At 42.0% G+C, this 27,488-nt stretch overlaps 1 protein-coding gene across 1 annotated transcript in view; it reads left to right on the forward strand.

Moving 5' to 3' along the window:
* Positions 1-27,111, forward strand: part of MATN1 (matrilin 1) — a 30,683-nt gene extending 3,572 nt beyond the window's left edge. The window contains exons 2-8 of the mRNA XM_070764646.1: positions 1,715-2,061; positions 7,662-7,884; positions 9,710-9,835; positions 15,907-16,314; positions 20,169-20,321; positions 24,995-25,075; positions 26,283-27,111. Of these exons, the coding sequence (XP_070620747.1) occupies positions 1,715-2,061; positions 7,662-7,884; positions 9,710-9,835; positions 15,907-16,314; positions 20,169-20,321; positions 24,995-25,075; positions 26,283-26,335 (1,391 nt within the window). The 3' untranslated portion in view covers positions 26,336-27,111. The remainder of the gene's footprint in view (positions 1-1,714; positions 2,062-7,661; positions 7,885-9,709; positions 9,836-15,906; positions 16,315-20,168; positions 20,322-24,994; positions 25,076-26,282) is intronic.
* Positions 27,112-27,488: the final 377 nt, after the last annotated feature.

Consider the following 27,488-nt stretch of genomic DNA (forward strand, 5'->3'; position numbering starts at 1 on the left):
TATATATTTACTACTGGAGAGCTACAGTGTAAATAGTTAGTGTACGTTTGCTACTAAAGAAGTACAGTGGTACTTCTACTTAAGAACTTAATTCGTTCCGTGACCAGGTTCTTAAGTAGAAATATTCTTAGGTGGAAGCAATTTTTTCCATAGCTATCAATGTAAAAGCAAATAATGTGTGCAAACACAGTAGGAAAAAAATAAATGCTCAGAATTTGGGTGAGAGGAGGAGGAGGAAGAAGAGAAGGAGGACAGTCACTGCCAAAGGAAGAAGGTGAGGTGAGGGGAATCAAAAGAATCCAAAACTTTAAGGCTTAAAAAAAAGGTGGGACTCTGAGGTGGCAAGGAGGAGCACACGCTTCCCATACACCCAGCACAAGGCTGGGCCAGAGAGAGAGAAACCCAGGGGGGCGAGAGAGGGGAACCTCCCACTCCTTTGACCGAGAGGTGGCTTCTGCTGCTACCTGCTGCCTCTTCCTTCCCATGCGGAAGGGCTCCCCTCTCCTTTCGCTCTCCAAATGCCCAGGGAAAGGAAAATGCTCCGTTCGCTCTGGGCTGACAAAGCTTCCTTAAGTGCCACCGAAAGGCTCCTCTGGCAGCCCAGAAAAGCTTGAGATGGCCGGGATTAAAGGGGGAATGGCAGGAAACTGGCCGGGCCTTCATGCCGCTCTCAAATTTCCTGGGAACATTTTCCGGGCTCAGGTTCTTAAGTAGAAAATGGTTCTGAAGAAGAGGCAAAAAAATCTTGAACACCCAGTTCTTATCTAGAAAAGTTCTTAAATAGAGGCGTTCTTAAGTAGAGGTACCACTGTAAATATTTTCCTAAGAAGCTCTGCACTTTGTGTCTTCAATTATCTTAAAGACAAAGGTTCCTGATATCCTGGTCTGAGGCAGGCTGGTTAGCTGCTGTGTCTCTCTGGGTGGGCTAGCTTCTGCAAAACATTACCCCAACAGGATGCACACATGGCGGTGCAAGATTTAGCTTTCTGCACATGCACAGAGGCCAAATCTCTTGTAAAGACACTCGTGTGCATGAGATTTTTCCGATTTTTGGTTATTTGTTTGCAAACCACAGAAAATCTGTGAAATCTCATGCGCACGAGCATCCTGGTGCAAGATTTTGCTTCCCGCACATGTGGGAAGCAAATGCGGTAATCTTGTGCTAGTGCATGCATAAATGCATCGGGGGCACAGAGATGTGTTTGCAACTCCATTTTTCTAACTGCGCACCAGACCGTCTTTTTTAAAAAAATAATATTTTAATTGATTTTTAAAAAGATATAAACACACACACAACATAAAACAGGTGCTTTGTGATTAGTGCCCACCACCAGACAAGCATTCACATCCCACCACCAAATCGGGGGTGTTTCTTGTATATACCATTTTAACTCATGAGCAAGGTACCTGCTTACATATTATAGAGTTATTCCAATTTATTCCTTGAAGCTTGGTCTCCGATTCTACTCACCATATATCGTCTTACCCTGCCCAATCATCCCATCAGTTGTCGCAAATCAGTTTCATTAACCGAATTCATCCTTTTATCCATAATCTCAAATTGAATGGACAAACCAGGAATGATCATAAGGTTGGAATTCTATAACCATCTAATTGACAGGAGGTCCAAATGAATTCATTGGGACCTACTTCTGAGTTGTCACATGTCTAATTCTTGGAGGGGAAAAAAGAACTGTTCTCTTCTCCCAAATAGGTGCCCAGTGCAGGACACGACCTACCGATCTGGTGTTCATTGTGGACAGCTCCCGAAGCGTGCGCCCCAATGAATTCGACAAAGTCAAGGTCTTTATGTCTCAGGTCATTGAGGCACTTGATGTAGGTCCTAATACAACACGGATTGGAGTCATCAACTATGCCAGTGCTGTCAAGAATGAATTGTCCCTAAGAACACATCAAACGAAGACCAGCCTGTTACAAGCAGTGCGCAAAATTGAGCCTCTCTCCACTGGGACCATGACAGGCCTGGCTATACAGTTCGCCATCAACAGAGCGTTCAGTGAAGGGGAAGGAGCCAGGGTGAGATCCCCAGAGATCAACAAGGTGAGATTGTCAAGAAGCTTGATTTTATTTTCTTCTTGCTTTGTTTTGGGGCAATCATTCCATGAACTTAATTCTCCCTGCCTCTCTTGTTTTGCAACCTGTGTTTTCAGGAGCACTGTTGGTCCTCAAAGTTCAGTACATTTTATGATTTTTTTTTTAAAAAAAGATTAACTTCTAATGAGATTTGGCATAGTTGTTGGAAACCTAATAGTTCGAATAGCACCATTTGAACACCATTGGAGCTGACAAATTTGCCATCAGTCAATTGCAAAAAGCAGCTTTACTCGGAAGAGCTTACATCCTAGGAAGAGCCTTGGTGGCATAGTGGTTAGAGTGCAGTACTGCAAGCTGCTTCTGCTGATTTCTGGCTGTAGTTCACCAGTTCAAATCTCAACTGGTCCAAAGTTGACTCAGCCTTCCATCCTCCCAAGGTGGGTACAATGAGGACCCAGATTGTTGGGGCCAATAGGCTTACTCTCTATAAACCACTTAGAGAGGGCTGTAAAGCACTGTAAATGAATATATAAGTCTAAATGCTATTGCTAAGTTCTATTTCTGGAACACCATTAAATGTCGACTTCTGCTTATCACGGGTCCTTGGGAAGGACTTGATAGGAGGACAAAAGTGCCAAATACAATTTGATTTGATGGGTGGGGCGGGGTGTGGTGTGGTGGGCAGAGTGGGGCCAACCAGGAGTGGGATTTGAGGGTTCTCTGAACTGCACAGAATCTTAGTTATTACTTCCTGTTATTACTATTGTTTTTATTGTGATGACTATTTCTGGTGGAGGGGGGAAATTTACCTCAGATGGAAGGCCCTTCCAACTTTGTTAAAAGATCCTTATGGATCATGAGGACCTGTCATTAAGGACAGAAATGGTAGATCACAATTTAGCTGGCATCTCATTGTTTTTAAACCAAGTTTCGATTTCTTTCACTAGCTGAAAAGAACAATTCTGCTTCTTCTCTTTCCCCCCCTCCACATAAAAGAACAGTTTGTGCAACATAATCCATGCTTTCTGTTTCCAAATATTGATTCATGTCAAGTCAATGTACACGGGGAACTTGATGCCACTCACTGATTTATGACTACAGATGTTCAATCCACACTTGTAAGAAACGTTTGTACATAAAGTTGTATGTGTGAAGTCTTTTTATAGTGTTTGACTAGGAACGCCTAAAGATGGAAGCTGATTATCACAGTTGCCCATCTGTCTTCATTTTGTGTGTGGAGATCAAGGCTAAATATTTATTTATCTACTTTCCTTTGCTTGGAAAATCACAGTTTATTTAGGTTCCGGATTTTAAATCTCGAATTCCCAACAAAGTGATTGTTTCCATTTGTGATCAAGGTCTGTTTAGAATGAGCAAATCACTCAAACCCTGATTGTCTGCTTCAGCAATCCAGGTTGGACTGGTTCAAATTCTTACATTTTTTTAAAAAAATAGGTAGAAATCTTCATTTTTTTTTCTCAACACATGACATGACCAAGAAATATGTTCACACTTCTTTGATCTCCTGCTTATTCACAGCAGTGGACGCTGCTTCCTATGGAGATATTTTTCCCTGCAACACTTCTTGTAGTATATAAACAAATTGCTGGAGGCACAAAGGATTTGTTAATGAAGCTACAAGGTTTGCAAATATCACACAGTCTTGATTTCTTAAAAGAAGGAGGCATAAGAGATTTTACAGCTCCACCTACTGATGAGATTGGCATGTTACACCGTTTGGAACACACCTGTCTAATTTGGCTTGTCTAAATGGTATTTGCATAACAATCCAGTTTAAGTTCGAGTTCTACGTGGACCTCTCGATTCTCAATTTATTTCAGTAAACTCAACTCATTGACACTAATGCATAATGAGGAGTCTGTGTGAGCTTTTAAAGTTTAAAGACTGCACTGTTCACCCATTTTGAGACTGTCTGAAATCACTACTCCTAAATCCTTTACTTCTGTGTTAGCAAATACTTCAGAAGAAAAGGATTTAGGGGTAGTGATTTCTGACAGTCTCAAAATGGGTGAACAGTGCGGTCAGGCGGTAGGGAAAGCAAGTAGGATGCTTGGCTGCATAGCTAGAGGTATAACAAGCAGGAAGAGGGAGATTATGATCCCGCCATATAGAGCGCTGGTGAGACCACATTTGGAATACTGTGTTCAGTTCTGGAGACCTCACCTAGAAAAAGATATTGACAAATTTGAACGGGTCCAAAGACGGGCTACAAGAATGGTGGAAGGTCTTAAGCATAAAACGTATCAGGAAAGACTTCATGAACTCAATCTGTATAGTCTGGAGGACAGAAGGAAAAGGGGGGACATGATCAAAACATTTAAATATATTAAAGGATTAAATAAGGTCCAGGAGGGAAGTGTTTTTAATAGGAAAGTGAACACAAGAACAAGGGGACACAATCTGAAGTTAGTTGGGGGAAAGATCAAAAGCAACGTGAGGAAATATTATTTTACTGAAAGAGTAGTAGTTGCTTGGAACAAACTTCCAGCAGACGTGGTAGATAAATCCACAGTAACTGAATTTAAACATGCCTGGGATAAACATAGATCCATCCTAAGATAAAATACAGAAAATAGTATAAGGGCAGACTAGATGGACCATGTTACATTTCCTATCCAAGAATCAGTTCTGACTTTCATCAGCTTATTAGATGAGAAGCAATCATCTTCTTCAAAGAAAAAACATTGCTTCCTCCAGACACCCCCCCCCACCATAGTCCAGTTGCCTTTTGAAAAAAACCACCTTTGAAACAAGGGAGAAATATTTTCAGTTACTGTTCAGAAAAAATGTTTCTAGAAGCTTACCATTTTGACAAATCAGCCATCAATAGGCACATAGACACTAATGACATCTATAGACTATGCCAGAGTTCAGCAACCTTAAACACTCAGAGTCACAAAGGTCCTAACCAGAAGCTCCCTGTTAAATTCTGGAGCCAACCGGAAGTCCACTTCCCTCACCATAGAGTCTCCTCATAGTGTGGAGTCCTTTTTCCTCTACTGACCAGAAGTCTGTTTCCCCCATCATAGAGTCCCTTCCTAGCACGGCATCCGTTTTCCTCTACCTGTCCTAACCAGTGATGGGCTGCTACTGGAACTGTAAAGTGGTCCATTCTGATAGCAATTTTCAGTATGCCTGCGCAGCTGCGTGCTCCCGACATGCCCTCATGCATTCCCATGTGAGATTTCACTTCTGCGCATGCACAGCAAGCAAAATTTTGTGTGAAGAATTCGCACAATTTTTTTGCTTCTGCGCATATGTGGAAGCAAAAAAATCACCAAAACCTTGCTCATGCAAGCGTCTTTACATGAGATTTTGCTTTCTGTGCATGCACAGAAGTGAAATCTTGTGCTGATTGGTGTGCATGCACCCGCCAGGGGCACATGTGCCCGCAATGGCATCGGTGGGCACACCGGTAGCAGCCCTTCCCTGGTCCTAACCAAAATCCCTATCAACTGGCAATAGGGAGCTGCAGCAGAGGGATGAAAGAGCCACATGTGGCTCCAGAGCTGTGCGTTGCTGACCCCCGGACTATGAAAAAGAGAAAAAAGACTCCAGCACCTCTCCACCAGTAATCAGTGCTGAGATCAACATAAATGAATGCCTAGGTTTATCTCTACAGCATTGAAAGACGGTGTTTAAGGGTTGACTTGATTGAAGTGTATAAAATCATGCATGGGATAGAAAAAGTGGATAGAGGAAAATTATTTTCTCTATCACACAATACTAGGACGAGGGGGCACTCCCTAAAGCTCATAGGTAAGAAAGTGAGGACAAATAAAGGGAAATATTTCTCTACCCAGAGGGTCATTGGTTTATGGAATTCACTTCCAGAAGAGGTCGTGACAGCTGTCATCCTGGATAGCTTCAAGGCAAGATTAGACAGATTCATGGATGCCAAGTGTATCAGTGGCTATTGAAACAGATGTCCAAGTGCTGCCTCTATGTTGGTTGAGGCAGGCAGGATTCCCTTGGGTACCATTTGTTGGGGGTCAAGGGGAAGGGAGGGTTTTGCCTTCTCTTTCTGCTCAAGATCCCCAGGGACAATTGGTGGGCCAGTGCATGACACAAAATGCTGGACTCGATGGCCTTTGGCTCAATTCAGCATGGCTCTACTTATGTTGCTTAACATCAGACCATAATCAAGTAAGCAATATCCCACTCAAGAAATTGCCAAAGAGCCTTCCTTAAAAGCTCAACCAATGACTCTTTAAGACCACTTCCACCCGCCCATAAACAGGCAAACACTATAATATAAACTAACAGCGAACAGCACTGATGATGTTACCTAGTTAGGGTTATGAAATGTCTGCAAGAGAACAAGAAAGCTCAGAGCACCAAGGAGCTACAGATATTCTCCTTTATTGGTAATGTTTTCAGTCTTGTGAGATTCTGTTAATATAACCTTACAACAGAGTTGGTATTCCTTGTTATGCTTCTTGTCCAGATTATCCCAAAGGCCTAACAATGAGATCCATGTCCTTTGCTACAGATATCCTTTGCTAGCTTATTTCTTCAGCAGCTGAATGTGATTCAAAAATATGCTGGCCGTTGTCCTACTTTCAAAACTGTTCACGTTGCTGCTCTTGCATTTTTGCCACTGAGCTCTTGAGAATAGACCTGGATGTCACCGAGTCTATGAATCAGATGCATTGTGCCACCTGACACTTGTACAGCAGAAGCAATGAAGACATCTTCAAAGCAAATGGTACAATGAAAATACAGAAAGTAATTTTAAGATGAGGAATAATTGTACCTGATTCTGACCAGAAAATTCAAATTATGAGTCTCTTAGAGGAAAAAAAATAAACAACCAAAGAACTACTCTGTTACACTTCAAGTTCTTCCTTCCTTCCTTCCTTCCTTCCTTCCTTCCTTCCTTCCTTCCTTCTTTCTTTCTTTCTTTCTTTCCTTCTTTCCTTCCTTCCTTCCTTCCTTCTTTCTTTCTTTCCTTCTTACCTTCCTTCCTTCCTTCTTTCTTTCTTTCTTTCCTTCTTACCTTCCTTCCTTCCTTCTTTCTTTCTTTCTTTCCTTCTTACCTTCCTTCCTTCCTTCTTTCTTTCTCTCTTTCTTTCCTTCTTACCTTCCTTCCTTCCTTCTTTCCTTCTTTCTTTCTTTCCTTCTTACCTTCCTTCCTTCTTTCCTTCTTTCTTTCTTTCCTTCTTACCTTCCTTCCTTCCTTCCTTCCTTCCTTCTGCCTTCTGCCTTCCATCCATCCATTCATCCATCCACTTATTTCATTCAAATATCTTGCTCTCCCTCCTGGCAATTATGCTACACTACTTCGTATTATTGTTCATCATTTTTAAGGACAAGATATGTTCTCTCCTTATACGATGTACTCTGGGGACCCTTCCTTGTGCCAAAGTGCCTTTTAATAAAGGAGGAAGAGATTATTACAATGTCTAGGGAATAGGATCCTTTGTTTCTATTTGTGGTTGAGATAGCTGAAGACAAGTTATTAATCTCACTTGGTATAATAAACACCACCAGGGGAAGATAAACGCTACCTCCCCCATCCCAACAATTGCTGGGCCCAGCTGGGGAAAAATACACCCATGAAGTTTTCATTGTCTCATTCCCAGGTGGCTATCGTAGTGACCGACGGTCACCCCCAGGATGGGGTGAAAGATGTATCCACAAGGGCAAGAGCTCTTGGGATAGAACTCTTTGCCATTGGTGTAGGCCGCGTCGACATGCATACCTTGCGACAGATAGCCAGCCAGCCCTTGGACGACCATGTGGATTACGTTGAAAGTTATAGCGTCATCAAGAAGCTGACCAGGAAGTTCCAGGAAGCTTTCTGCAGTAAGTCTGAAACTTTCTTGAAGGAAACACCTGTGAGAAATTGTCCTTTCCCAAATACCAGATGTTCCAGTGTATTTCACTCTGCTAAACTCTTGGTTATTGCAGTGCGCTCTACATGGGGCTACCCTTGAAGAGTGTTCGGAGACTTCCGCTGGTGCAAAATGCAGCGGCATGTGCAATAATGGGGGTATTATTATTATTATTATTATTATTATTATTATTATTATTATTATTATTTAGATTTGTATGCCGCCCCTCTCCGTAGACTCGGGGCGGCTTACAGCAATGATAAAAACAATATATAATGACAAATCTAATAGTTAGAATCTAATATAACAATAATACATTTAAAAAGTCTAAAAAACAAGAAACCCCAATATATAAAAACATACATACAGTCATATCATACACAAAAAACTACATAGGCAAGGGGAGATGTTTCAGTTCCCCCACGCTTGACAACAGAGGTGGGTTTTAAGGAGTTTATGAAAGGCAAGGAGGGTGGCGGCAGTTCTAATCTGGAGGGAGCTGATTCCAGAGGGTTGGAGCCGCCAAAGAGAAGGCTCTTCCCCTGGGTCCCGCCAAATGACATTGTTTAGTTGACGGGACCCGGAGGAGACCAACTCTGTGGGACCTAACCGGTCGCTGGGATTCGTGCGGCAGAAGGCGGTCTCATAGGTACCCTGGTCCGGTGCAATGAAGGGCTTTATAGGTGATGACCAACACTTTGAATTGTGACCGGAAACTGATCGGCAACCAATGCAGACTGCAGAGTGTTGGAGTAACATGGGCATATTTGGGAAAGCCCAAATACGGTATGCCCGTACTACTCCATCTCTACGTGAGTGCATTGGTTGCCAGTCGGTCTCCGAGCACAATTCAAGGTGTTGGTTATCACCTTTAAATTGTATTTGTGTTTGACAACTACTAACAAAACTCATTAGTAGTTCTTAATTAGTAAGTAATTAAGAACTACTTAAAAAGTAAGATTTGTATAGAGTTTGTGTGTGCTGCGTTTTTTGTGGTCCATGGCTGAGGCAGAACAGATCTACTCAAGCAGAATGATACTGTAGTCAAAATACACTGCTCAAAAAAATAAAGGGAACACTTAAACAACAGAATATAACTCCAAGTAAATCAAACTTCTGTGAAATTAAACTGTCCGCTTAGGAAGCAACACTGATTGACAGTCAATTTCACATGCTGTTGTGCAAATGAAATATTCAATGAGAATATTTCAATCATTCAGATCTAGGATGTGTTATTTGAGTGTTCCCTTTATTTTTTGAGCAGTACATTTTGATCAAAGAAAAGAATATAAGAATTTTTGTTTCCACATGGAGCCTGCTTCTGAGTTGTGCTCCAAGTGGAAAAGAATGAAACTTTTATTTTGGGTTTTACATATTAGATTGATAGATCTTTATAGAAATGGCTAATTCATATTATTATCAAAAAGCAAAAAGTTGTGATTTGATGTTAATGCCTTATTTTACTGCAAAAGAGAGAGCTGGAAATAGAATAGAATAGAATTCTTTATTGGCCAAGTGTGATTGGACACACAAGGAATTTGTCTTGGTGCATTTGCTCTCAGTGTACATAAAATAATTGATAAGTTCATCAATGAAATCAATATTTCTTTTTTTCTTATCCTTCCTCACTTCTCTTCCCCTTCTTCCTCCCCACCATTTTCCTATTTACTGTCGTATTTTGTATCTTATTTTATCTTATAACTCAATAAAAATGTGAAACCAAAAAAGAAGGATGATACTGTAAGCTGAAGTCAAACCTGCTTGTTTACTGTGCTTATTACTTTATTACTTTACAGTTGTGTCAGATTTGTGTGCCACCAGAGACCACGATTGCCAGCAGATTTGTGTCAGTCAAGGAGCCTCATACACCTGTGCTTGTGAAGTGGGTTTCACTCTTAACAATGATGGGAAGACCTGCAGTGGTAAATAATTTTTGTTTAAAACTTTGTAAAGGGAGCGGAAGTTGATTCGAAGTCATGAAAATGCATGCCCAATTCACAATGTGTGAAATTTATTTATTATTTATTTATTTATTGGATTTGTATGCCACCCCTCTCCGTAGACTCGGGGCGGCTAACAACAGTAATAAAGACAGCATATAACAATCCAATATTAATCCAAAATATATTAATCCAAAAATATAATTGTGGAATTTTTAAACTCTGGCTACTAGGGCTAAAGCCTCTTTGTCTAATTGGCTGTAATTCCGCTCGGCGTTAGATAATGTTCTAGAGAAATATGCTATCGGGGCTTCTGTGTCATTTGGCAATACATGTGCCAAAACAGCGCCTACCCCATAAGGTGATGCATCACATGTTAGTCTTACGGGTAGCAAGGTGCTATATTGGACCACTACACTGTTTGATGTTAAAAGGTTTTTTATTTGTGAAAAAGCTTCGCGCTCAGTTCTCCCCCAGGTCCAAGGAGTTCCCTTCTGTAGCAATTTGTGGAGAGGCTCAGCTGCTGTTGCTTTCTGTTTTAAAAAAAACAGAATAGAAATTTAGAAGGCCCAAAAATGCCTGTAATTCTGTCTTGTTTTGGGGTTCAGGGGCTTCTCTAATGGCTTTTATCTTGTCTGGTGTTGGATGGATGTCCTCTCCATCAATCCTATAGCCTAAAAACTCTACACTGCTGGTTCCCCAAACACATTTATCTGGTTTGATTCTAAAGCCCTTTTGCTGTAGCCTTTTTAAGACTTCTCTAATTCTTTGGTTTAACTGAGACTGACTTTCCCCTGAAATTAAGATGTCGTCAAAGTAAGGGATTGCGCCTTTTATCCCTGCTAACAGTCTTTCCATAAGGCTCTGGAAGATTCCAGGGGCTACACTCACCCCGAACTGCAGCCTTGTGCATTTAAATGCACCTCTGTGTGTGACTATCGTCTGTGCGAGGGCGGTTGGCCCATCGACAGGTAGCTGCTGACAAGCCTGCGTCAAATCAATTTTAGTGAATACTTTCCCTTCCCCCAGGGAATGAAGCAGTTGTTGAACCACTGGAATAGGATACGGATGGTGTTGTAGGGCCTTGTTAAGCGTTGACTTGTAGTCAGCGCAAACCCTCAGTGAGCCATCAGGCTTCAAAGGAGTCACTATGGGAGTTTCCCAAGGTGCTTGGTCAACGGGGACCAAAATGCCTTGACTTATAAGTTTGTCCAGCTGTTGATCTAGTTTTGGAAGGAGAGGTAGGGGAACCCTACGAGGTTTAAGCCGTACAGGGGGAACTTTAGGGTCTAAGGAAAAAGATATAGGTGGGCCATTGTAAGACCCCAAGGTGGAGCTAAAGACATCAGGAAACTCCTGTAGGAAGTTAGAAATTCCTTGTGCGCTGACATTGTAAATACCAGAGATTTCAATCCCCAGGGGAGCCATCCATTGTAACCCCAAAAGGGAGTGCCTAGCTCCCGAGACCACAATTAAAGGTAGCATACATTTTACAGATTTGAACAAGATTGGTACATCAATTTTCTCCAATACAGGAATAATTCCCCCTTGAAAATCCTTAATAACCAGAGCAGTTGGTTTCAGAGCAGCTTGGGTAAGATGAGGCATATATAATTTTAGTTTTTCCCAAGGCATTATAGTATATCTAGATCCAGTGTCTAGTTCCATCTGGCACGTTTTTTTGTTAAGGAGTAGGGAAATAACAATTTTGCTCGCGTTTTTTGTTACCATGCTATTAATTGAATTGTCAAAGTTATCTCGTGCGTAGTCTCAGTTGGTGTTTGCGTTGTTTCTGCGGCCAGGAAAGCGATGATTGCGGTTGTCACGCGGCTGGGCTGGTTGACCCTGGAAATGAGGAGGACGTTGAGAAGAGAAGGAGTCCTCTGGCATGGGGGCTCTGCAGGCTTCAGTGATGTGCCCCCGTCGGTTGCATCGGCGGCAGATGGAGTCTCGGAACGGGCACTTCAAGCGCGGATGGTTTCCTCGGCAGCCGGAGCAGGGGAAGATGGGGCGAGGCTGTCTTGGTGGCCTCGAGGTGTCATGTTGGAGCAGGAAACAGTTGTCCTTGGAGGTGGCAGGTAGAATGTGGTCGTCTGGAGACTCGGCTTGGGAAGGTTGAGAGTCGATCTTTGCGACGACCTCCTTGTCATTTTGCTTGAGTTCTTTGGCGGCAGCTTCGGAGATTTCAGCTGTTTGGGCCGTCTTGATTATGGTTTGTAGAGAAGGCTCATCTTCTGTGAGGAGCTTATTTGCATTCTTCATGCCGAAAATCAAGGCATCGATGACCCGGGCTTCTGGGTTGTCAAATTTGCACTTTGACAGCACGGTGCGGAGACGGGTGGCATACTGGTTGATAGATTCGTGTCGAGCTGGCTCATTCTCAAGAATTGATGCCGGAAAACGATGGCTGGTTTTGTCGGCTTGAAGTGGGCGGCGAGCTTGGTCTTCAAGGCGTCCCAAGTCACGGAGTTTGCCGGTAGCGGATCTGTCAAAGTCTGGGCGAGATCGTAGATCTCCGAGCCGCAATAATTCAGGAAGATCGCTCTCTTCCTGTCGCTGTCGGCATCTTTCATGCCCGCAGCCTTGAGGAAGATGTCGAATTTCGAGATGTAGTTGTCCCATGTGGCTTTCTCCAGGTCGAAAAAGTCAGGAGCTCTTCCGACAGGCAAGTTGTCCATGGTGGAGAGTGTAGGTTCGACCGTCCGACGTCGCCAGTGAAAAGTCTGAGGCAGCTCGGGCTTCTAAAACGGTTCCTTTATTCAGCTCTTTTTTGACAAGTGACTCCAGCAAGGAACGCATCTGATTTTACAGTGTCAGACGCTCCTTTTATACACTTAGGCTTCCCGCCTAAAACCAACTGTCAGTGTCTTAGCCAATCAGGTGCTTCTTCTATTTTTCAACTATTTACATGGAGTTTACAGATACTCAACAGGGGCAATTCTAATCTCTGAGGGGAGTTGGTTCCAGAGGGCCAAGGCTGCCACAGAGAAGGCTCTTCCCCTGGGTCCCGCCAAGCGACATTGTTTAGTTGACGGGACCTGGAGAAGACCTACTCTGTGGGATCTAACTGGTCGCTGGGATTCGTGCAGCAGAAGGCGGTCCCTGAGATAATCTGGTCCGGTGCCATGAAGGGCTTTATAGGTCATAACCAACACTTCGAATTGTGACTGGAAACTGATAGGCAACCAATGCAGACTGCGGAGTGTTGGTGTAACATGGACATATTTGGGAAAGCCCATGATTGCTCTCGCAGGTGCATTCTGCACGACCTGAAGTTTCTGAACACTCTTCAAAGGTAGCCCCATTTAGAGAGCGTTACAGTAGTCGAGCCTCGAGGTGGTGAGGGCATGAGTGACTGTGAGCAGTGACTCCTGGTCCAAATAGGGCCGCAACTGGTGCACCAGGCGAACCTGGGCAAACGCCCCCCTCGCCACAGCCGAAAGATGTTTCCCTAATGTGAGCTGTGGATCGACGAGGACACCCAAGTTGCGGACCCTCTCTGAGGGGGTCTATGATTCCCCCCCAGGGTGATGGACGGACAGATAGAATTGTCCTTGGGAGGCAAAACCCACAGCCACTCCATCTTATCCGGGTTGAGTTTGAGTCTATTGACACCCATCCAGACCCTAACAGCCTCCAGGCACCGGCACATCACTTACACTGCTTCACTGACTGGACAATACCTCATTCTTTTGAGGATGAACTGCCATTCTGTAAAACATCCAAAGAGAACAAAGAACATGCTTTCAGACATGAATCTTAGCTTCTGACTTTCTCTTGTCTAATGCAGGGATTCCCCAGCCCCACTCCGTTGACTGGCACTAGTCCGTGGCATGCCAGAAATGGGTCCACACAATAGCACTTAGATTTATATACCACTCCACAGTACTTTATAGCCCCCTCTAAGTGGTTTACAAAGTCAGCATATCGCCCCCAACAATCTGGGTCCTCATTTTACCCACCTCAGAAGGACGGAAGACTGAGTCAGCCTGATGAGATTCGAACTGCCAAATTGCAGGCAGCCAGCAGAAACAGCCTGCAGTACTGCACTCTAACCACTGTGTCGCCGTGGCTCACAAATAAGCAAAGCCCCATCCACAGGCAGTACATAAAACTATGCCCCCTCTGGTCCATAGAAAAAACCTCTCTCCATGGAACCAGCCCTTGGTGCCCAGAAGGTTGGCAGCCACTGGTCTAGTGCAGTGTTTCCCAGCCTTGGCAACTTGAAGATATTTGGACTTCAACTCCCAGAATTCCCCAGCCAGCAAATGCTGGCTGGGGAATTGTGGGAGTTAGTCCAGATATCTCCAAGTTGCCAAGGTAGGGAAACACAGGTCTAGTGTATAGTTCAGTAGTTTATTATTGTATACTATGGTGTATAGTAGGATAACTCATTCTTGAAAATAGAGGGCCAAAGCAGAAATTATAGTGCTTAAATATAACAACTAATTTTACTGCTTGTAGTGAAGACTACAATATAGTCTGGATAGACTATATTGTAGACTACAATATAGACTACTATAGTCTAGAGAACAGAAGGGAAAGGGCGGACATGATCGAAACATTTAAATATGTTAAAGGGTTAAATAAGGTTCAGGAGGGAAGTGTTTTTAATAGGAAAGTGAACACAAGAACAAGGGGGCACAATCTGAGGTTATTTGGGGGGAAGATCAGAAGCAACGTGAGCAAATATTATTTTACTGAAAGAGTAGTAGATGCTTGGAACAAACTTCCGACAGACATGGTTGGTAAATCCACAGTAAGTGAATTTATACATGCCTGGGATAAACATATATCCATCCTAAGATAAAATACAGGAAATAGTATAAGGGTAGACTAGAGGGACCATGAGGTCTTTTTCTGCCGTCAATCTTCTATGTTTCAATCATCTAACTCACATCTAAGTGCATCCTGGTTCGGATCAGATCGCCTGAATTGGTAGTGACCTGCTGGTGATGTCACAGATCCAGTTCAGTTGGTGTCAGTCCGTCGGTGCTGCCATCTTTTCTAAAAACTTTTTTTGGCAATTTCCCCCCTGTGTGGATGGCTTCTCCTCTTCTGCTGCTTGAAAAAGGGCCCTCCTGCCTGCCCTAGGTTAAAACTGAGCTTTTATTTCTTCACCCGAAGCACAGCTGATCAGCTCCTCAGCTGTGTTTAAGGCTGATTCCTAATACTGAGTGTGCACGGAAGTCAAATTGCATGAAGAAACGTCGTGATGTGAACTAGTGGCGAAGGTATGTGGAACCTACCCCGGGACACATCACTCTAAGCACACTAATTTGGCTCAAAATGCTTATTAAAATCAGTTTTTAAAGAATGTTGCTATCTAAATGGGAGAAGTTGTTCTGGACCTGGCTGGGATCAGGCTGACTATTCCAACAATAAGAGCTTTACAAGCTGGTAATTTTCAAAATAACTTTTATTTTATTTTTCCTTCCACATTGGATCTTGTTATTACAGCTTTGACATGGAAAAATGCATTGCAGACTAAATTATGAAGTTATAATTCTTTCTAAATAACGAATTGTCTACTTGAAAACATCTTCTTATGTCTGAGTCAGCTTCATGCTTTTAAAAAGCAGTTTATCATGCAATATAAACACTCACTTATTCAGAGAGACTACATAAAACACCATCTTTGTTTTCTAGCACTTTGAAGAAAGCGTTCATCTCTTCCATTGAATTCTGGAAGTGATGTAATTAATTAATTAATTTACTAACTCTGAACAGCATATTAAAACCTCGTACCCCCAATTTCATTCTTTCTTTTCTGCAACTTTCTGAACTTTGGATTTAACCAAGGGCTGCCTTCTAAACTCCCATTATCAGAACAAACATGACTGTATGTTTTTTTCAGAAGGTCGTTCTGTTTCGCTTTCCTCGCTAGCTTCTTCCATATCTCTTAAATCTGGGTAATTGACAGCTTCTATGTCATCTTCATCTTCAGAATCTGAGAATCCTAAAGGCTGACAGGGAACACACACAACAGAAGTGGGATTTTTTCCCCAATAGTGGCTTTCTTCCTGTTTTCTGTTTTTTCACTTTCCCTACAGCATGTAATGGAGGAGCTGCCACAGACCTCATCTTTCTGATAGATGGGTCGAAGAGCGTTAGGCCTGAGAACTTTGAGCTGGTCAAGAGATTCATTAACCAGATTGTGGATTCCCTGGAGGTGTCAGATAAAAACACTCAGGTGGGCCTGGTCCAGTACTCTAGTTCAGTCAAGCAGGAGTTCCCGCTGGGGCAATACAAGAACAAGAAGGATATCAAAACAGCAGTGAGAAAGATGACCTATATGGAAAAGGGCACCATGACTGGCCAGGCTTTGAAATACCTCGTCGACAATTCCTTCGCCATCTCTAGTGGAGCAAGGCCTGGCATCCCAAAGGTGGCCATTGTATTTACTGATGGACGCTCCCAAGATTACATCAATGATGCAGCCAAGAAAGCTAAACAATTAGGTAAGCATTGGGAAATTAGGAGCACAGTTTGATGAGAGCTCAGTTAAGTTGACTGCTTAGTCTCCCAAATCAATATCATTGTACTCTTTGTTTGTTTGTCTGTCTGTCTGTCTGTCTGTCTGTCTGTCTGTCTGTCTGTCTGTCTGTCTGTCTATCTATCTATCTATCTATGTATCTATCTATCTATTTATTGGATTTGTACACCACCCCTCTCTGTGGACTCGGGGCGGCTCCCAACATGTCAACAATAAAACCGTGTACAAAATACAATTGGATCCAATTAATATAAACACAGTGATCCCTTGTTTTTCACGAGGGATGTTTTCCAAGACCACCCGTGAAAAACAAATTTCCGTGAAGTAGAGGAAAGATTTTTTTAAATGTATTTAACAAGTATTTGGACTTTTAAAACCCACCCTTTGCATTAAACAGTCATTCTATAATGTTTCTCAGCTGGAACTACATGTGATATCCTACCAGTTTCTTTAATAGAGTACAGTAATATTGTAGGAGAATTTTATGAATTTTTAATGGATTTAAATTTTTTAAATGGATTTAATGGATTTAAGCCCCCTTTGGAAACCTGTAAAGTAGCGAATCCGTGAAAGGTGAACCGCGAAGTAGCGAGGGATTACTGTAGTTAGTTTAAAACATTACAAAAGCTGAATATCAAAATAATTTATTCAATACAAACCAAACATACTAGGCATTCAGTGGCCAGATGTTGGGATCTAATGACCTCAAGCCTGGCGGCATAAATATGTTTTCAAATTTTTATGAAAGGCAAGGAGGGTGGGGGCAGTACAAATCTCTGGGGGGAGCTGATTTCAGAGGGCTGGGCCCCCCACAGAAAAGGCTCTTCCCCTGGGCCCCGCCAAGTTACATTGTCTAGTTGATGGGACCTGGAGAAGGCCCACCCTGTGGGACCTAACCGGATGCTGGGATGCACGAGGGGTCCTTGGCACTCTAGTGGTGGTGCATGAGGGGTCCTTGGCACTCTCTCAGCTTGGTTGTTTGTGACACTGATGAAGTTCCCTAGTTAAGGGAATGAAATCTCTGCAAGAAAACAATAAAGCTTGGAGAGCATCAAGGATCCCTCATTTCAACCCTGAGTGGCAAATATTCTCCTTTATTGGTACGTAGTATTATATCCAGTATTGGGCTGCTACTGGTATGAATAAGGATGCTGCGCCGGTAACGAAAATTGAACTGCGCATGCAGCTTCAGGTGACCAGTGGGCACGCATGGGTGCTGCAGCAAGATCTTGTTTTTGCACATGTGCAGGAAGCAAAATTTCACAATGGTGTGTCACAGGATTCCGGTGATTTTTTTTGCTTCTTCACGGAAGCAACCCCCCCCCCCCAAAAAAAAATCTCTCTTGTGCACACAAGATTTTGTGTCCTGCACATGCACAGAAGATCTTTCTGGGGTCCATGCATGCACCCATCGGTCACCCAAAGCTGCGCACACAGCACACCAGTAGCAGCGGGAGTGGCAATCCTTGCCTGATTATATCAATGAGGATTATACATGGTTATTCAAAAAGAATGAACCGATTTCATGATGCAATATTTTATTAAGGAAAAGTAATACAAAACCCCAGCCATGTCAGTGGTACCTCTACTTACAAACTTTTCTAGATAAGAACCGGGTGTTCAAGATTTTTTTGCCTCTTCTCATGAACCATTTTCCACTTACAAACTTGAGTCTTCAAAACTGTAACCAGAAAAGGCAGGGAGAAGCTTCCGTGAGGCCTCTCTAGGAATCTCCTGGGAGGAAACAGGGCTGGAAAAGGCAGGGAGAAGCCTCCGTGGGGCCTCTTTAGGAATCTCCTGGGAGGAAACAGGGCTGGGAAAGGCGAGGAGAAGCCTCCGTGGGGCCTCTTTAGGAATCTCCTGGGAGGAAACAGGGCTGGAAAAGGCGAGGAGAAGCCTCCGTGGGGCCTCTTTAGGAATCTCCTGGGAGGAAACAGGGTTGGAAAAGGTGGCGAGAAGTCTCCATGGGGCCTCTTTAGGAATCTCCTGGGAGAAAACAGGGCTGGAAAAGGCGGGGAGAAGCCTCCGTGGAGCCCCTCTAGGAATCTCCTGGGAGGAAACAGGGTCTCTACTCTCCCTGTGGTTTCCCCAATCACACACATTATTTGCTTTCACATTGATTGCTATGGGAAAAAATGCTTCTTCTTTCAAACTTTTCTACTTAAGAACCTGGTCACAGAACGAATTAAGGTCGTAAGTAGACGTACCGCTGTATTCTACTCACAATCAACATTTATTTCCTGTCTTGCAAGTGTTCAATGTGGCCACCACCTGCAGCAAGGGCAACATCAATGCAATAAGAGAATTCCTCCCAGGCAGCAGATCACAACCCACTGAGTTGATCGCTGTTATTATTCAATGTTTAAGGTCAGCAAAATTAGTGGGTAGCAGAGGAACAAAAATCTTTTACATTTCCCCAGAAGAAAAAAAATCAGACATGGTTAGGTGCCTTTGAAAAGCACGCTACACCTCAACAACTAAACTTGCTTTTGCGAACTCAAGAATGCAGAATGCCTTTTCCTGAGGACATGTGGCTTCCTGAGAGTAAACAAACAACTGTAAGTTGCCAGAAGAATGACACAACTACATTGCCCCTGTGACAGCCACCCAAAACTTTGATAACTCCTCTTTCAAATGTCACTGACTCATTACATAATGATGCTTGAGAACGGAAGCGATGCATTATGAAATCTGTTCATTCTTTATAAATAATCCTGTATTCCTACAGTAGTACCTTCACTTTTTCTCTTCTGGGGTTTATCAACCCACTCTTTTCTGTTGCATCCAACTCATGCAACCACGATTTCATCATGTTTACAAAGCTACATGTGAACCTGACAGAGCCAGGAGATACATAACAAAGTCATTTGTCTGATGCAATGCCTGAAAAATCATTGTCAAAAGATAAGGTGATGGCCCCAGAAGAGGAACAATCCAGATGGAAGCTTTTTATTTATAATGCCTCCATGTTTTTGTTCTGCCGGGCTCTCTGATAGAAGCCTCCCAAAAATTCAAGGATACAAATTTCAGACACACACACGTTTATAAATTCAAAACAATGTTCTTTATCTCAAAATTCAAAATAAACTAAGCACTCTTTTTGTATTGCAAAGAGCACTCTTCCCAAAACAACCAGATAGTCTGTACAATTTCCCTTAAGCAGTCATTAAGTACTTAGCCAGCAGCTGTGGAGTAACTTCACACCCCTTCTTCTTCCAACGAAGGGAGACACACACACACGCTGCTCTGCTTTGGTTTCAAAGGTGTGAAAAAGCAACAAAGTCCAGCACACAAGATTCCTGATGAAACTGCAACAGATATTCTTTCACAATGGCCAAACCCGGCTGCTGCTATTTATAGCAGCAGCCTAATTACTGGAGCCCCACCCAAACACAGGTGGCCTCCCTTATTTCCTGTAATATGTTCTTACTTCGTCTCTTCTAAGCCTAATTCTGCGCTTGTGTGGGTCCAACATGTCATTATCTGAAGCTATAGAAGATAAGGAAGATTGACTGCCTGGGCTGTGTGCCAAGCCCTCCTCTGCCGAGTCACTACCACCTTCTTCTTCGTCCGAGGAAACTAAACTCTGAAATGATTCTGTTGGCAATAACACAGGCCTGTGACATGTTGAATTTTCCCCTGCATCCACCTCCCCATTCCCTGGGGCAAGAGCTGGGCCAGAGCCAACCACACCACTTTTCTAGGCTTAAAAAAAACCTTTACACACACACCTGCACAATGCCTTTTGATTAATAATACTTTTATTGTGCTTTCATGAACAGGGCAAGATGCAAATTGATTAGATCTTGTTTGTTTCAGGATACAAGATGTTTGCTGTCGGAGTGGGCAATGCCATTGAAGATGAACTCAAGGCGATCGCCTCTGAACCAGTGGCAGAGCACTACTTCTATACAGCTGATTTCCGAACCATCAATCAAATCGGAAAGAAGCTGCAGGCTAAAATCTGTGATGGTAGGTGAAGTTGCGCGTGGGATATTAATAGTGCAACACTGTGACGTTTTGTGTTTCACTTATAGAACAACCAAAGTAGTGTCTATGGAGATTCTCAGTCATCCATGTGATGATTGTCCCAAAGGTTCTTTTTCAAAAGGCAACTGGACTTTGTTTTTCCTTGAAGTTGTTTTGCTTCTCATTCACATTCTGAAGAAGCTTCTTGGATGAGACATGGAACATCTTCAAGGAAAAGCAACCTTGAAAAGGAACCTTTGGGATGTCCAAGGTAATGGTTCTTCTGCTACTTTGTCTCATTTTTTCTAGGAATTATTATGATCGTGATAGTATCTTATGGCATTATTGATCATACTTGTCTCCCCCAGTTAGTATTCAGGGATCATGTTTCCTGTACGTCCTTTATCACCTGATGAGTGTTCTACTCGGGGCTACTAGGATTGGAACAAAGGGCGAATCCATCTACTGAGATTTCAAATCACATTCTTTTATATGAAAAGCAGGATTTATACAAGCAAATTCAAGTGTTTCAGTCCATCTTGGCAGCTTTCCCAGTTAAATTGGCTAAGAGATAAAGGTCTGGGCAGCAGCTGAGAGACAAAGCTAATTAACATTCCTCAGTGAGATCTGAGGAACACATTCACACTCATGGCTCTCCAGGTCTTCCTCAGACAGCTGCATCTATGCTCGATGAATTTAGAAGGATAAAAACTGGTTGCCAGCAAAGCATTTCTGGAACCCCAAATCTAGGACTTCCACCATTATGATCTCCACACCCCTTTATCCAGAAATCCTCCCTTATATAATGTCTGGGTGTGATCAACTGTGTCCTAAAGATATAACTGTCTAGACTTTCTTTCATAGACTCATCTTCTGAACCTTTTCCCATAAAGATATTGCTTCTGACCCAGGTATCTAATAGGGGCTCTACCTGATCTACCATTTCTCCCTCCTCCTCTGACTCAGACATTAGCATCATTGGGGTTTCTACAGCCTCTTGTGGATCCTTGGGTTTCTCAGGTTCCAATTCTCCCCCATTCTCACTATCTGACTCAGTTGTCAAGAACACTGGCCTAGGGTACCAAGATGGACCTGGTTCATTCTCCGCAGAATCTGTGACATTAAGTGTTTCTTAATGGTGGGCCTTCATTGTGGGATTGTGGGATACCCAATTCAATAAACCTTATATTTATTGTATTGTTATATCACTCTCACTTCTTGAGGACCCATCTATGCATTAAGATCTTCAAAGCAGAAGCTTCCTGCTGGTTCCACAATTATATAATCCTCAATGGACTGGCAGCACCATATCCTACTGAACATAATATGTGTTCTGCCGGGCTCTCTGATAGGAGCCTCCCGAAAATTCAAGGGTACAAATTTCAGACACACACATGTTTGAAAATTCAAAACAATGTTCTTTATCACAAAATTCAAAATAAACAAAGCACTCTTTTTGTATTGCAAAGAGCACTCTTCCCAAAACAATCAGATAGTCTGTACAATTTCCCTTAAGCAGTCATTAAGTACTTAGCTAGCAGCTGTGAAGAAACTTCACACCCCTTCTTCTTCCAATGAAGTGAGACACACACACACACACACGTTGCTCTGCTTTGGTTTCAAAGGCATGAAAAAGCAACAAAGTCCAGCAACACAAGATTCCTGATGAACTCCGATCAGATATTCTTCCACAATGGCCAAACCCACATGCTGCTATTTATAGCAGCAGCCCTAATTACTGGAGCCCCACCCAAACACAGGTGGCCTCCCTTATTTCCTGTAATATGTTCTTACTTGGTCTCTCCTACGCATAATTCTGCGCTTGCGTGGGTCTAAAACATCATCATCTGAATCAAAGGAAAATAAAGGAGATCGACTGCCTGGGCTGTGTGCCAAGCCCCTCTCTGCCGAGTCTCTCCCACCTTCTTCTTCTCAACTGATTCTGTCGGCAATAACACAGGCCTGTGACATGTTAAATTTTCCCCTGCATCCACCTCCCCATTCCCTGGGGCAGGAGCTGGGCCAGAGCCAACCCCAACAATATGTGTATAATATTTATTTATTTAGTTATTCAATTTTTATACCACCCTTCTCCTTAGACTCGGGGCAGCTCACAACATGTTAGCAATAGCACTTTTTTTAACAGAGCCAGCCTATTGCCCACACAATCCAGGTCCTCCTTTTACCCACCTTGGAATGATGGAAGGCTGAGTCAACCTTGAGCCGGTGATGAGATTTGAACCGCTGACCTACAGATCTACAGTCAGCTTAAGTGGCCTGAGTACAGCACTCTACCCACTGCGCCACCCCGGCTCTAATATCTCATGATGCCTGTATGGGAAAACTGTGCCAATACATTTGCCCCATCAACAACTGGAAGGAAGGAGTTAGAAACCCAGAGACTTGATCTCTGTTTGAAGAAGCAGCCTTCACTGCTGATCATCCCATTCTGCCATCCAGATGAGTTTCTTAAAGATGACGACTATCAAGGAGACACAAAGCTGGCCCTACTGTTATGTAAAATTAAGCACTGATTTCCAGACAATCTGTTAGAGGACATAGCAACTCATGTCATACCGTGTGGAGGGTTTTTCTTTTCAAGCCTATTTCCCTCAAGGAAGGCAGAGAACACTGTCATGATCAACGTTGAAGTAAGTTTAAATTGCTAAACTGGTGAACCTCTCCATGAAAGTGATGTTGGTGGAGAGTCTCGTCCCTTGTGGGGTCTCGCATTTCAAAGTGCTTCAGTCTGACCCTGAACAGATGGTAGAAATCAATCTCTTCAAGAGTTACTTGAAAGCTATTATGTGAAATGCTCAATTAACCTTCTTGAGGATGGTCCAGCGATCAGTTGAATGCTCAAAGAGCTCAATTCATTTTCACAGCAAGGATTAGCTTGTTCATGCATCTTGAATTAGAATATACCCAACGCTTATGATCGCTCTCTTTCTGTGAAACAATGTTTTTTTTTGGGGGGGGGGGGGGTTGGTCTAAGTAGGGGGCTAGACCATGACAAACACATTGCCAAAAGTGAGGGCTACGATAGGGTTTCTCAACCCATTGCAGATCCATCTGTAAAGATACCAGATGAATCAATGTGTCAAAGAAAGGGGTTGGGAACTTTTAAGCAAAATATCAGAATGACAAAGTTGGAAGGGACTTTTGAGATAATCTAGTCCAACCCAATGCTCAAGCAGAAGACCCTATACCATTTCAGACAAATACTATAGGGTCAAAGCTTCTAGTGATGGAGCACCTACAACTTGGAGGCAAATCGTTCCACTAATTAATTGTCCTAACTGTCAGGAAATTACTCCTTAGTTCTAGGTTGGATCACTCATTGTTTCTTGTGCTGCTTTGGGGTGTTTGGGAGAATAGGTTGTATTCTGTCGAGCTCTCTGATAGACTCCTCCCAAAAATGCACAGATACAATTGCAGACACACACATGTTTGAAAATTCAAAACAATGTTCTTTATAATGAAAATTCACTTAAACCAAGCCCTCTTTTGGGATAGCAAAGAGCACTCGTCTCCAAACAAACTGGTAATTTGTACAAGTCCCTTATCAGTTCTGTGATACTTAGCTTGCAGCTGTGAGGCAATTCACAGTCCTTCTTTTTCCACAAAGTGAAACACACTTTGCCCTGGTTTAGTTTCAAAGCGGGGGAAAATCAGCATACAAAAGGTCCAAGTCAGTAAAGCAGTCACGAAACACAACGATCAGATAATCCTCCACAATGGCCAAACCCACAGGCTGCTATTTATAGCAGCCTCACCAATTACTACAGCTCCACCCAACCACAGGTGGCCTCATTTTCTTTGATAATAATCTCTCAGTTGTTGCTGCCTATGCATCGCTCTCCGCATGCGTGGCTGTATCATTAACTCTTGTTCTGAATCCAAGGAGGAGCTAGATAATTGATCTCCTTCTGAGCTGTCTGCCACACTCTCCTCCTCCCTGTCACTCATGTCTTCTTGGTCAGAGGAGCCTTCATCAGCAGATTCCACCAGGGGCAAAACAGGCCTGCAGCATGTGGATGTCTCCCCCACATCCACAGTCCTTGGGGCAGGAGCTGGGCCAGAGCTAACCACAACAGGTTGACCCCCTCTTTTTTGTGGCAGATCTTTAATATTGCTATCACTGGTATCATGTCACCCTTCTTTTCATTAAACTAAACATACTTTTCATTGTTTTAAAAAGGGGTTAGGAGTAGAAGTTAGTATGAGATATCTCTGGAAGTCAGACAGAAAGAGAGAGAGAGAGAGAGAGAGAGAGAGAGAGAGAGAGAGAAAGAAAGAAAAAAGAGAGAGAGAGACACTTATTCCAAATGATCCAAAATCGTTCCGAAATTTAAATGATCACTTTCAAATGATGGTATTTCAACAGTACAATTTGGGGCTCTTTGAAAGAAAATGGGTTTGAATAGGCTTTTTGGTCCTATTGCACTTTTACTTTTGAAGAAATAAAACACACAAATGGTGCTACTGAGAATTAGTTATTGCTGAATTTCAATGATGCAACATTGCAATCTCAGGGCCAAAAATAGAGTGCTCTAAAACTGTTTTCCTGTCTGTGGACTAGACAAAATACATTTCATAAGCTTTCATCATTTCATAATACTCAAGACCTTCTTCCGATATTTTATTTACTGGACCATTTTGTCTTGTCTCTTCAGAGGAAGATCCATGTGAATGTCAAGCTATTGTCCAATTCCAGAGAAAGGTAGACAATCTCATAAAGGCATTGACACAAAAACATATCCTTTGGGGGCCACTTGGAATGGAGGGCATTAGGGCATCTTTGGAGCTTGAGGTGATTATGGAAATCATAAACCTGATTTATACCAGGTGATGCCCTTGTCCACTGTGTGAGATTTGATGAGGAGGATATTTATGGTTTTTCCAAAGCAATGAAATGAGGTGATGTGTTGTTTAGAATTATTTATGTAGCACTGATCTTATTTCAAAACCAGCTCTACCCACAGTACATACAATATTGTGATGTATCATATGCTGTGATGTAGCAATAGAAGAAAGATGGATGGATGGATAGGTAGATAGGTAGATAGGTTGATGATAGATAGATAGATAGATAGATAGATAGATAGATAGGTGAATGGATGGATGGATGGATAGATAGGCAGATAGACAGATAGACAGACATAGATAGATAGAGATATAGATAGAATATAGACAGTAAATAGATAGACAGACAAACAAACAAACAGACAGATGAGAGATAGATAGAAGATAGAGGATTGTTGATAAATTGATAGATAGATAGATAGATAGATAGATAGATAGATAGATAGACAGACAGACAGACAGACAGACAGATAGATAGATGATGGGTGGGTGGGTGCGTAGGTAGGTAGAGGTACAGTAGATATACGGAGTAGAGTGGGGTGGTGGGGGTGTCAGAAAGGCAGACAGATTATGTACTTAACCCTTTCCATTTTTTTGCTTAAGTAATTTCTATTTTTGACAGCTATTAGAACCTTGAACAAATCATTTAAAAAAGAATGTGACTTTAAGCAGAAATTGAATATTCATCCCTGGATTTTATTCAGGGATATTTAAAATCTCTGGGATCACCAGCAGAAACTTGGTGGTGATGGGGATACAACTGAGCAAAACCTTTTCTGGAGAGCTGATACTGTATTTCTATTTTGCTTAGAATGGTGTTTCCCAAACTGAGCGATTTTTAAAGATGAGTGGATTTCAACTCCCATGCTGGCTGATGAATTTAAGATTGCTGAGGTTGATTCATATCTGTATCCAATCAACCTCAGCAATTTTAAGATATGTGGACTTCAACTTAGAGGAGGGTTTTGTTTTTTGTTTTTTTTACTAATTTTTGATTTTTGTACAGTATTTCTATAATTTCCAGTCCATCTCTTTGAACTGAAACCACTGAAAATACGTTCAACTTTCTATGTATGTTATTCCTTAAGTCTTGCTCACTGGAAGCTGTATCAAAAAAGCTTGCCATTCTAGAAAACAAGATTACTGTTTAAAAAGTTGGATACGGTGGCTCCTTCCCAATTTAAGATGAATGTACCAGAAGTCTCTTGTGGATGGAGATGTCTTTCTGATGGTACCCAAAGGTCAACTATTGGAAGCGTTTTGTGGAAATGAAAAAGTTGAATCTTTAGCATTTAAATGATAACAAAAGCTTATGTTCTTGTTTGTTGAATGTCACTAAACTTTCCTTACTTCAGAGAATATGCATGCATTAATTACCCGGAGAATTGTTTTAACCAAACCTTAATATATACATTTCTTACATTTTAATGCATTATCTTGTGGATACTAATTGGGATTTTCTGTATTTTTTGGGGTGGGGCGGGAATCCATTGTGTGTGTGTGTGTGTGTGTTTTTAACATAATTTGATTTATGTGATTTTAAATATTGTGGGGTTTTTTTCTTTTAAAATGGTAAATATCTATGAATTATCTGCAAGTAGATGAAATAATTATATCAAACTTGCTCAGATATGTTAGAATACAATGTATCTGCTACATACATGAAAAAATGTGAGTTTTGATATCTAACAATAACAATAATAACAGCAACAATAACATCAATAATAAAAACTATCTTGCATCTGTTTATCACCACTGTACCCTTTCCATGACCACATGGTTGAACTTCAGTTGAGTTTTTTTTTTCTTTCAAAGCTTTTGTACCAAAATATTTATACTTGAAGATACATAAATGGACTTTGCAGAAATATCATGCTAAATGAATGTTGTTTTGTGCGGAAAATAAATAAAAATAAAAATCAATGGAGATTTTTGCAGCTTATGCTGATAGTCTCTCTCTTCTTCATATCTTAATCTTATTTTTCTGATTAGAAAATTAAAAGTATTCCCAAGTAAAGGAATGTCATAAAGATAAAAGGTCAGGCTCGATTGGGTGAAAATCTTCAGGAAATTGTCAGCTTTTCTGCATTCCCCAAATGGTGATTTATTTATTTTATTTTATTTATTTATTTTGTCCAATACACAATGAAGATTTTAGTGGGTATATATCTATATACACATAGTAAAATACATGATGAAGGTTATAGAGGAGATACTCATAGTAAAATATATCTAAGAAATAATAGAAAAGAAGGTATATTAATAGAACATATCAATGAAAGAATAGAAGAAGAGATATAGGAA

The sequence above is a fragment of the Erythrolamprus reginae genome, chromosome 11 (assembly GCF_031021105.1).
Source record: "Erythrolamprus reginae isolate rEryReg1 chromosome 11, rEryReg1.hap1, whole genome shotgun sequence".
NCBI classification, from domain to species: Eukaryota; Metazoa; Chordata; class Lepidosauria; order Squamata; family Dipsadidae; genus Erythrolamprus; species Erythrolamprus reginae.